Source organism: Octopus bimaculoides, chromosome 2 (genome assembly GCF_046866305.1).
Source record: "Octopus bimaculoides isolate indiv1 chromosome 2, ASM4686630v1, whole genome shotgun sequence".
NCBI classification, from domain to species: Eukaryota; Metazoa; Mollusca; class Cephalopoda; order Octopoda; family Octopodidae; genus Octopus; species Octopus bimaculoides.
In genome coordinates, this window is record NC_142929.1 from 163,965,797 (window position 1) to 163,978,659 (window position 12,863).

A 12,863-nucleotide genomic window follows, 5' to 3' on the forward strand; every position below is an offset into this window, starting at 1 on the left:
CATTACTAGGGCAAACTTTGGGAACCTTTATGGTGTTGTCCAATATGTTTATTAAAGTCAACAGCTGCAATGAGATCACTGGTTTTGCCATTTGGGTATCATTCTATCTATATGGTATTTCTGCCACTAATGCAATAAGTGTCAAGTTAAGAAAGGTGCCCATACTTTTTTGTATTTGAAAAGGAAGTTTATGCTAGATGTAATCCTAGATATACTGTGTCTGGCAAAAAAAAAAGACAGGTGAACATGTTTGAAATATCTTTGAAAATAGGTCTTCTCAATCAGGGCTAACCTGGCACTAAGCAACAAGCATTGTCGTTACTGTATTGAGATGACCACAAGCAATAATTAAAAATCATTGTTTAAATCATATATCTACTCATACTCCACTAATATAGTTTCTTTTGGAAAGTTTCAGATCTGTACTTAATTTTATTTTGTAATAAACATCAGCCATAGCTATTCATAGAGAATTCCTCTGGGTATTCTGAATTATTAAATCTGCTATTAGGACTATAAAAAATCAAACTTTTAATATGATCAAGGTTCAGTAACTCTATGTGAGGTAGGTGTTAGTACAACTCTATTCCGAAAATAATGAAACAATGAGTGCTTGATGGAAGTGCTATCAGTTGAGTTACCAGAAAATGGAAAATGGGGACCTGAGAAATGGGGAACTGTTGAGTCAGATCTTGGGAAGTTGTTTTTCATAGAAGAGATAGGACAAAAATGACAATATATGCCAAATTTCAGAGAAATGGATGTTAAAACAATGATGTTCTGATGTATCATTAAGTGCTTCAGAAAGCATTCACAGATACCCTGACTTTGAAAATGATGACAGAATTACTTGACAGAATAAAGGTAGTTTAAAGCATTGAAACATAGTTAGTGAAGGAGAGAAAATAGTCTCCGTTAGGTTTATTAATGGAGAATTATCGGTCGTGTTAGACTGTGAGGGAGATTTTTCCTTTCTTGTAGATTGTAATGTCAGTCTCAACATAGCAAGCAGAGGTCTGATGGCTCCCATCATAGCTTGTGGAAGAGAGAAAACTCAGTCTTTATCTTAGCTAGTGAGTGTTGGCCTTCCTCATAGCAAGTGAAGGTGTTAGCCTTCACTGTAGCTAGTAGAAGAGAGCACATTCAACTTTTTTCAAATGTTGAATGTCCTCCCCTGCACTTCTAAAGAATACTGATGTACCAGTATCTTACCCATAAATTCAATTGAAAATTATATTGATTCTTTTTGGTTGTATATTAAACCAGTTTAGAACATAAAAATGATATCAATGCATTGACCTTGGTACACTTTGTGCTTGTATTCTATGAATTCTTAGGTTAAACAGATAGCTTAGACATAATTAACTAGTCTATTACCCAGTTCAACTCCCGCAGTCATATCATTCTCTAGATATCTTTAGGTCAACTTTGTAGGCATATCATTTTCTAGATATCTTCTTTCACTCTCTATTGTTGTTTACAGTCTTTAATGATATCATCATAGTTTGAAAGCAGTTGATGTGACTTCACAAAGTAATAGCATTTATGTTTTTATTTACAATATGTGTGTGTGTGTTTAATGAATTACTCCATAATCAGAGTGAGAGTGCATTGTAAATGTCTGTAGAAAATATAATTTTTTAAAAATAAAATACACACACTATATGGTGATGATTTCTGTTGATGACTGTGATGGTAATGACAGAATGTAAAGGTATGTAATAAGATACATGAAGGCATTCAGTCTCCAGTTTCTGTCAGCAGCATCATTGCTAGATCATCCAATAAAATTCCATATTGTATTGGTGGCTGCGAAAATAAACTCCTTTTATTACATTAATTATCAATTGATACAATATAATAATTAGGATGTATGTAATGATATCATCATCACCACCACCACTATCAGCAGCAGTTCATTTTCCCAGGCTGGCTTGGGTTGGACATTTCTCATTTCTTACTCTGGATGACTTCATGGAGGTGATGACAAGTGACCAAGACCTTTGGCGATATGATGTGTTTGAGAAGACTCAACAAGCCAAGTGAGACTAGTCGTGGCCATTGCCAGTGTAATGTAAATGACACTCACGAAATCGTAGTCATTGCCAGTATCGTGTAAATGGCACCAGTGCCAGTGGCATGTAAAAAGCACCCATTACACTCTTGGAGTGGTTGGCATTAGGAAGGGCATCCAGATGTGGAAACCATGCCAAATTAGACTGGAACCTAGTGCAGCTCTCCAACTTACCAGTTGCAGTCAAATCGTCTAACCCATGTCAGCATGGAAAGCAAACATTAAATGATGGTGATACCTTGCTTTCAGGACATCCACCTCTATTGCTAATTAGGTCACCTAGGTAATAGAAGCTATCAACTACTTCTAGAGTATCTGCTTTGCTTTTGTAGCAGTTGATGAAGACACTGCTATGCCAGTCATTGTGTATGTCACCTCTTTGTACTACCTGATTGACTATGTGGGAGTAGCATTTGTTTTCACCAGATATTTTCAGCATCTCAGTGATGAATACCCATAATGGTCCAGTTGCTTTCCTTGTTTTCATATTCTTAATCATGCTTTTGACTAAGAAGCTTTATGTATGTTAATATGATACAGATGGAGTGATAAACTGTAAGAGATTAGTATTAAGAGGGCATTATGAATTACAGTAGTGTATGACATGGATGATAAAGAGTGATGATTGGTTGCACATAATGGGGATGGTAGTGTGTATTGGTTACATACAAATCTAATACAATCCTTCATACTTAGACGTTTTGTTGGGAGAAAAAGATAGTATGATAGGGGCATTGAGTGCAGACAGGTTCACTGCTGCCTGCATTCCTCAAGCAACATGATGCAATGGAGAGGTTGTCAGAGAGAAGAGTGGATTGGACAGATCTAGTGCCATTCCTAGTTATACTGGCTGCATAGTACAATGAAACAGGAAAAAAAGTGGGTGGAAAGAGAATGAGTGGTAGATAGGAAGATAGTAGAGAGATGTGAGGCTATAAAAGAAGCAGGAGATATCAGATGTAGGCTTAATAAACACATTTGGTGGTAAGCCCAAAATGTAGGCACTAACATCAGTGAAGATCATCATGTAACTTGCCAATCTAAGAGCCTAAAGTGGCCTCAGAAGTTGAGGGAGAATAGAAGAGAGAGGTGTGATGATTTTAAGCAGAAGTATAAGGTGGGGTAAGATAACAATGTAGAAATTTAAAGATCTGCTGTGAAGCAAAACAAAATGCCTTCAGTAGTTTTGAACCTATTGCTTGTAAGAAGATTGTTCAGTACATTATCTGCTTCATCATTATAACAAAAATATCTACTTATCCCCCATTATTTGTGTTCCCATGTCCTGATACAGTTGTACAACATCAATCCCAAGTCTGTCTTAAACTTCACTTTAATGGGGTTTTTTTTCACTTTTGTGTGTTGAGCTGTCAAACTCTCATCTTTGATTTCATCCCTGAAGTGAACCCCACACAGTTCTGTTTGTAACAATACTAAAATAACTAGTTGGCCACTAACCCATTCTGATACCATTTTCATAATAGTCATAATCTTAACAACTACTTTTGACTTAATCATCATCAGTATTAGCTGCATACTTATGGTTTCCATGCTGGTATGGGTTGGATGGTTCAACTGGATCTGACAAGTTGGAGGACTGTATCATGCTCCAATGTCTACTTTGGCATGCTTTCTACAGATGGATGCCCTTCTTAACACCAACCACTTTACAGAGTGTACTAGTGTACTGGGTGCTTTTTCATGGCACCAGCATCAGTGAAGATCATCATGTAACTTGCCAACCTAAGAGCCAAAAGTAGCCCCTATAACTGAGGGAGAATAGAAGAGTGAGGTGTGATGATTCTAAGCAAGGGTATAAGGTGGGGTAAGATAAGAGGAACAGATTTATAGCTGTAGTAAAGTGGTAGTGGAGTAGGTGCTAATTGGTGGGGAGGGGGCATAGTAGGAAACAGATAAGGGATTAATGTTGGGGTTATTGAGAAATGGGTGGAGCGACTAGAAAGGTGATAGAGTGAGTGAGTGGTTGCTTGGTTGGTTGGGCACTTTAGGGCTGCCTTCTATTATTAGGACAAACATGGATGACAAGTTTGAAAGAAAGGGAATAAGAGAGGGAGTAATAGACAGGAATGAAGAGAAATCCTGTGAGAATCATTGCAGGGAAGCAGTATAGGGGTTGTTGGGTTCAGCTAGAGGTGGGGAGAAAGATGAGAAGGGGTGTTGAGGAGGTAAAGAAGCAGTGGGGAGAGGGCAATGAAATAAAGTGAGATTGAGTGTGTGGGGAGCAGTGAGGGAAGGAGAAGAGCAAAGAGAACCCAGATAGGAAGGAAGTAGAGGAAGACATGGGTGCAATGAGCACTCTGAGAGGAAGAAAAACTTTTGTTACCGGCAGTTGTGATAGCTCCTGAGCCTTTTCTGACTTGTTCTTCTCCTGAATGCTATAGATTCAATATAACCAATTCTTCTGCTAACAATGTTCCCTAGTTTACAGAAGCTATCAACTACTTTTTGTGAGCTGTCTGGATAATAAGAGAATCTATTTCTGATGTGCTTATAGTACAGATTACTCCAGCACATTTGTCATACTACAAAGCTTACTTTCTTAGTTAGCCTGCCTATAATTCCACTGCACCTCTTATGTGTCCATATTTATGCTGGGTGCAGCATGCAGAGTTTATATGTACTCTTTTTCTGTGTACTGAGAAAAGTCATTTCCTTGACGATGCTGAGGTCTAGTCTTTTTGCTGACTTACTAAAACTTTAGTCTTTCCTAAGTTTATCTTGAGGCCTCTTAATTCTAAGTGTAGTTTCTATGCCTGAAATTTCTTCTCTAATGCCACTGATTTAGCTCTGAGATCTAAATCATCAACATATAGGAGTGAGTCTTGATGGATCCTTGCTTTCACTTTAAATTTGTCACTGAAATCATTGTTAATTCCCACTTACTGCATCTTTGTACACAACTTGTAGAGCCCTCACAAACCATTCATCTAAACCCAGTTTCCTTAGCACCTATTAAATTACTGAACATTGTATCCTGTCAAAGGTCTTCTCCAAGTCAACAAATTTCAGGAATAATGGTTTAATTTTAGCCAAATATCTCACAGTTGCCTCACTAAGAAGATTGCATCAATGGTACCTCTGCCAGGCACAATCTCAAACTGCATCTTCCTTAGCTTTATTCTGTTACAGATCAGTTCGGCTATGACTCTATCTATGGTATTCATAACCTGATCCAATAGCTTGAGTCCTCTTTAATTTCTCTTTCTAAGGCATCTCCTTTGTCCTTGTAGCAGTTTACAGTGGTACAGGTATGCCAGCACTTGATTAATTATCTGGGTGGTTATCATGTATCCTACCTCACTAGATATTTTGAGCATCTCCTTAACTTTCCCTAATGGCCCAGCAGTGTTTCTTTTCATATCTTTAATTAATTTGTCTACCACACCACTGTCAACTTGAATTGCTGGTCCCTTTTGTAGAGTCAGCACGAAGTAGCCTTTCTCTAACCCATACATCCTCAACATTCAACAGTCTCTTACAATAGCACTTCTATACCACTTTTTTTGTCTTCAACAGTGATAGCAATAATAAAATGTATCATTGCTTTATATATTACAACAATGATGGTTTTATTTAACCTTAAAACTAGGTTAAACTCATTAAAAAAATCATATCTATTCTTCCTTACTCAGTGACTCCTCATAGTGATATTTCTTTGAAACTCTCGCCTTCCTCTTTTTAGTTGTCACCAACTACAAATATATTCATGTCATATAGGGCATTTTCCTACCCAGTCGTATCCTGATTTGTGCTGACACAGTCATGATACTAAACATCTATCTTCTACAACAATGGCCAGCCTCTTACCTCCTCCTTCTATTTGGGATTTTTAAAATTATATATAGAGGAGGGTAGCAGGAGAAGCTGTTACATGGAAACCTTTCTTAGAAATATTAGTGATAAATATGAAATGGTTCCAAGTGAGAGCAAACTAAATTAATATAGAACTTACTAACTATACTTTCAGTCTTTCTTCGATAAAAGTATTTAAAGAACATTTTCTCATTCTTCTTTGCTTCTAAAAATCTTTCCTCTCCAAAATGATGCAACATTCCTAAACTTCATCCTCTTATCATGACTCAGCATTTATGATATGTAAGGTGTGGCACCACCAATCTAAATTGGTAGCACCACACTTCACTTCTATATCTTAATGAAGGGATACTTGACTAAATATTCAGATTTGAATAGTTAAATTTGTTTACGCATTAAGTTGTTGATTTATTTTTAACAAACACAGACACACACACACATACAACTGACACACACAGCATATACACTCATACAACACAACGCAAACTTGCACACGCTTATACTGTTATACTTTTTTTTATCTCATCTCTTAATGGTATTTAAGCTATGAAGAAGTTATAAGTATTGAATAAAACTGAATAATAGGCATGTTGTGTTGTTTATGTCAGTATTTACATGTTTTGATTCATGTAAGAATGTGTGTGTGACAATCAAATATATGTTAAATTTATTTTATTGCAGGACGGGCTCGATGTAATGGTGAATGTGCCAAAGAAAGCTAATGATGCCATGCATTTAAGCATGCTAGAAGGTTTAGAGGTAAGTTAACCAACAGGTCTTGCATTTTTCCTGCATCTCCTGATGTCTCTGCTTCCAGCAACAATAAAATTCTATATTCACATTGATTTGATGGAAAAATAACATTTGCAAGCTCTGTCAGAGCTATACAAACAGCAACAACAATGTCACAATTCTGACAGCTGACTGAACAACAACGATAACTTATAGGCTCTAAAGTCATTAACAACAACAACAGTGTTAATGCGCTGTTAAGTTGGACTTTTGATATCAAATATAACAGTGGCCATCCACATTCTGAGAGTTTTGCTTGTGGTCATGAATGACCAAGGGAACAGGGTGCTGAGCTACCAGCCAAGACATCACTGGTTCTTGTCATAGCACCAACACTGTGATTGTATCATGCCTTCATGGCCAAGGGGTAAAGTACTCGAACTACTGACTGAAAAATCAGTGGTTCATATCCTCTCAGTGGCACTGGTTGAGTTCCTGGGCAAAAATACTTATCTTAAATGGCTTAGTCAATTTAGTTGTAAATAGATACCACAGAGTAGGAACAACTATTTGCTGTTAGTTTACAGTGTCATAAAACATGAAATATTGGTACTTTCTGAGTGTTAGTAACTTCTAATATCCATCAATTTCTGTGGTGAATGATGGTCACTTTCACATTGATATGCCTAAGATACACAACATAAAATTTCAGTCAACAGGGCTATCATGTCGAGAGACTTATTAGTTTTTCTCTTTATCTATGATTTCTTATTCATACACAAGCTGACATATTTGGTTTAGAGGGATGTGTGATGCTTGTGCCTTTCTCTAAGATATTAGTGATGGAATTGATGCAAATTTGCTTTGGTTGAGAATTGAAATCAGTTTCATTGTTCAGCAGAAACTGATTTCTTCTCTGCATCATTTTATTGCTTTCTGTATTATAACTGATTTTCAAAGAACAAAGAAACACTTTAAATATCTCTGATACCTCATTGTTTGTTACTAGCAAGCAATATTCATTAGAGAGGAGGAGTGTAACCCTATGTCTTCAGGAAATAAACAAGCAGCTATGAATTTTTTTAATTGTTGTTATCAAGGAAGCTAGTTTACATTCAGGAATCAAAACTGGTCCATGACATCAGTTTTCCAACCTATCACTGTATTGCTGACAACAGATATCAAATATTCTGGCTAGAAATATTCTTATTACTTTCATTGTGTGTGTGTGTGTGTGCGTGCGTGTTACAATATCACGGGATTGACCAGACTCTGGGATGTTGTTATACATCCCTGGTCACAATGCACTTTGCATTGTTTTAGCCTTCAAATGATGCCACCCCACTGGCTATGTGAGCAATGAAACAGAAGACTCTAATCCAACTAAGTCAGTGCGCAATGACGTTAATTTATCAAAAATGCTTACATATATATAACTCAGCCTTGATTTTTGGTTTGTTTGATTTTGTCAAAATGTTATTTTTAGTGTAAAATATTTCATGTGTTAAATTGTGTTCTTTACATTTTTCTTGATATTTCTTTGTAGGATAATTTAGAAGCTTTAGGTGAAGTACTTTTACAAGATAACTTTACAGTCTGGGAACCAAAGAACTTGATAAAGAAAGGAAGAGAGAGACGTATCTTCTTATTTGAGATGTGTCTCGTGTTTGCTAAAGAAATTAAAGACAGTAATGGAAAATCAAAATATATGTATAAAACCAAGTTACTTGTAAGTATATTTCTGTTATTTTGATTTCTAACAATAGAGTTTCAATAAAAAAAAAAGTATTCTTGATAGAAGATTATTTCAATTTATATTTCCTTGTTGACAGAAATTATATTTAATTTTCTTTTACCTCATTTAACAATGTTTTCTCATTTAGCTTGCAAGATCACAAACTTTTGGCTGTGATGAAAATGAGAGTGTGTGATATTAGTGCATTTCTCAAAAACTTTAAGCGAAGTATTACATTCTTGTATGTGGTTTGCAAGAATCTCGATGTAAACTTGTGTGTTGAAACAGATCTTGTTGTATATTGCCAATAATAAACACACACATACTGGTTCTGTCTCATTTCTTTATTATTCATTAATTGGTTAACTATTCAACCAATTAACTAATCAATTGTAGGATTAATCATTCAGTTAACCAATCAATCAGTTATTGTTGTAAAGTCATTTTGTTGCCATTAGCGACATTCTTAAGCTGATCTGAAGTAGAGAGAGTATGTTATTGAAGAGGTTGTGAATGGAACAAAAGGACTTTCTTCATCATCCTTATCATTTAATGTCCTCATTCCATCATAGATTGAGTGATTAACTGGTTAATTAGTTGGTTAAGTAGTCAACAATTATTAATCACTGATGGTAGTGAATTTGTAAATAAAGAAGTTTGTGATATTTATTTGGGCTCTTTATGTTCCGGTTTCAAATCTTGTCATGGTCAACTTCACCTTTTATGCATCTGGAGTTGATAAAGTAAAGTACCAATCAATTTAATCAACTAACCTCTCCTTCAAAATTTTAAGCCTTGTACTTATAGGTACAAGAAGTAATTGTTAGTCATTAAAAGATTTTGTTGGAATTTCTCTTTTTCTTCAGCAATAACACAGAAATCAGATGTTTCTTTGCATCTGGTCATGGACCTGATATTATCAGTAAAGTTATTTATAGTATCATCTTTAAGGAACTTCTACTGATCAAAAATGTGACGCTTATAATTATTATCTCTATATATACACACCAACACAGCAGGAAAATCTCAAGCTTCTGTTATTAAAATATATTTCTAGTATTTTCATTATCCCTTTATATGATAATGTATTTTGTGCTAGGATTTCATAGCAGTGAATACAAGAAACAAAAATGATGTATGAGATAATAGAGAAGAATCTTAAGAGTTACACTGTGAATGTGATGTTTTTTATCAGCCTTCCCTTCTGAAACCCTACTGAAAAGAATGTATGGAAAGCTTCTTTAGCTTTTATTTCTAGTTGGTTGTCATTTAACTCCAAATCAGTCCTGGTTGAGTAGACTTATGGTCGTAAGCATTCCCCCTGTGACCATTTAGGAATATGTAGGACAACTTTATTTAATGTATCTTTTCCTTATTTAAGATGTTGAGTTCTGTAAGGTGATGGAGATTTGTCTACCATTTCTAGCATATTGAGCAACCGTACATTCTCCCTCCTTAGCTCCAATGTCATTGTTTTTCTTGTAGCAATGAGAAAGGGGAAAAGATATTTCAAGGAAAAAACTACTTGACCTAGATTAAACTGATTTGATTAAAGAGAGCAACCTGGACATTTGTCAGTTAGCTGGATGAAGAAAGAAGCAGCTGTAATATATACCTTTATGTAAAACAATGTTACCTCCTACTGATGGCTCTTAGAACCATTTTCTACTTCAGTCTTGTCTGATCTTACAAATAGTTTTTAAAGCAAGCAATCAACATTCTTGAAAATTGACTCCTTTTCTTCCTCCCATTTAGATACTGAAAGAAAATACATTTACATTTTTGAACATTATTTTCCAGTTTATGTAAAATATTCAGTATTACACAAGCCAGTTAATGGATAGAGTCATTTAGGCATCAACTAAAATACCTTGAGATATTTGTTCCAGCTTTCTGCACTCAAATTACACCATGATCAGTTTTACCTTTCCTCCCTTTAGGGTTAATAAATATCACAGTTTAACTTTCTAGGCACCCCCTAAGACATGTTCTAGTTATATACAAATCATAAACCAATCACGCACACTCATGTGTGGACACTCATTAAATTGTTTCTACCCATTTTAATTTAGTTTTTGTCACAGATTCCAACCTACAGGAGATCACCACTAGTCCTCTAATACCTACCTACTCCAAATTGTCCATTTTTAAAGTGTTTGCATTTAAATTACTATCCATTACCACCCCTTTATATAAGAGCCCAAAGTTAGTTCTATTCTAAACAATAGACTGATATTATACCAATAAAAGTTACTTTATACAAACCTTCACCAAATTCTTGATTATTTCTAATTAATTTAACCATATAGGTTGTGCTGTTTTTGTTGTTAGAAATGTGGTTACTAATGGTTTAAATTCACTTTACTTTGTGTTTTTATAGATTTCAGAAATCAACATCACTGAACATATAGAAGGTGATGAATGCAAGTTTGCACTTTGGACAGGAAGAGCACCAATTTCTGATTACAGAATAATTTTGAAGGTATGAACATTTAGCAGACTAACTCTTAGTATTTAGTAATGTTGCCAATTTTATATTGTCATTTGTAGACATGGTGATAATTGTAAGAAAATAAAAGGTTTAACTCCTGTAACTTGTGCAGTCAGTTTTCTTATTTTGTAGACACAACTTCCTTCTAGGAGTCAGATATGTTGAAAAATTAAAATAACCTGATAAGTTGAGAAAATTGGATGTAATAGCTTATAGACTGGTGTGTTGACAAACTAAGGTATAGTTTGATATGTTGACACAATCAGTTATAATAATTTATATACTGACATGTTGACAAAAGAAGATATTTACCTTCAATTGTGAAGTATCTTTAAATAATAAATAAATTGATATTTAAGAAATGAAGTTAGTATGATCTGCTGGATGTGTAATGTCAGTGTGCATACACGACAGTGTGTAAGCGCCCTGAGAGAAAAGTTGGGCATAAGAAGCATCAAATGTGGTGTGCAAGAGAGGCAACTGCACTAATATGGTCATGGGATGAGGTGATGAAGCATGACCTTCAAACATTGGCCCTCAGAGGCAGTGACAGGAGACCAAAACCTTTGGAGATATGCTGTGATTGAGAAGATCCAGCAACTAAAGTGAGATCGCAGCCATGCATGTCCAGCCCTGTTAAGAATACCCCTTATGCATCAGGTGATATGATATGCTTGAGAAGACCTGTTGAGTCAAGTAAAACCAATAGCGTACCTATGGCCAGTACCCCCTGACTGGCTTCTGTGCCAGTGGCACATAAAAAGCACCATCTGAACATGGTCGATGCCAGGCTCACCTGACTGGCTCCCGTACCAGTAGTATGTAAAAAGCATCAACCAAATGTGGCTGATGCCAGTACCTCCCGACTGGCTCTTGTGCTGGTGGCACATAAAAAGCACCATCTGAACATGGTCGATGCCAGGCTCACCTGACTGGCTCCCGTACCAGTAGTATGTAAAAAGCATCAACCAAATGTGGCTGATGCCAGTACCTCCCGACTGGCTCTTGTGCTGGTGGCATGTAAAAAGCACCATCTGAACATGGTCGATGCCAGGCTCACCTGACTGGCTCCCGTACCAGTAGTATGTAAAAAGCATCAACCAAACATGGCTGATGCCAGTACCTCCCGACTGGCTCTTGTGCCGGTGGCACATAAAAATGGTTGGCGTTAGGAAGCATCCAGCTGTAGAAACATTGCCAGATCAGATTGGAGCCTGGTGCAACCGCTGGCTCTCCGGACCTCAGTCAAACCATTCAGCCTATTCCAGCATGGAAAATGGACATTAAATGAGGATGATGATGAATTCCCATATAAATGCTTGAAGCTGGTTACATGTATTTTTATATATGTGTGTCTGTGTGTGCACACACGTGCATTTGTTTATGCTTGTACACGTTTGTGTTTTTATGTGCATGTAACTATGTATGTGTGTGTGTCTTTGTGCATATGTACATGTATGTGGGAAAGAATCTGGTGATGTCAAGATTGTGTTACTTATGAAACTGTTAAATGAAAATTCTCTCAAGCTCTATCTCTGTTCCTTGGTTATATAGGCATCATCACTGGATACAAAACAACAGTGGGTGAAAAAGATGAGAGAGTTAATTCAAGAACGTCTTGTCTATATGCACTCTGCCTTGAAAGAACCTCTAACAAAATCTGTCGCAGCACCAAAGATGTTTGTTAACAGAACAAGTCGGTAAGTTCAGGCACATGAAAATGTGGTTTTATTCTCTTTTTTTTTTTTGTATACTTGTTAGTTGTATTAGAATACTAGAATCACTGCTAACACTAAACAGGGTACATACCTACCATGTCACAGTGACCAGAGTACCATCCTACCTACCTACCTATCGTATCATAAACGACACAGTAACCAAAATACCTGCCTACCACATTGGAGCTGACATATTAAACATGGTACACACCATATTACAACTGTGCCATAAATATGATACTTAGAATTTTACACTAGTTTGCAATTTCTATTCTGTTA

The 12,863-nt window shown here is 36.1% G+C and overlaps 1 protein-coding gene across 23 annotated transcripts in view; it reads left to right on the top strand.

Annotated features, from left to right (window-relative positions):
• The window catches only part of LOC106875262 (kalirin), a 549,719-nt gene that overhangs the window by 300,611 nt on the left and 236,245 nt on the right, over nucleotides 1-12,863 (top strand). For all 23 annotated transcript variants that reach the window (XM_052965684.2, XM_052965690.2, XM_052965687.2 and 20 more), the window contains 4 exons: nucleotides 6,590-6,667; nucleotides 8,187-8,369; nucleotides 10,756-10,857; nucleotides 12,421-12,566. In XM_052965684.2, coding sequence (XP_052821644.1) covers nucleotides 6,590-6,667; nucleotides 8,187-8,369; nucleotides 10,756-10,857; nucleotides 12,421-12,566 — 509 coding nt within the window. The remainder of the gene's footprint in view (nucleotides 1-6,589; nucleotides 6,668-8,186; nucleotides 8,370-10,755; nucleotides 10,858-12,420; nucleotides 12,567-12,863) is intronic.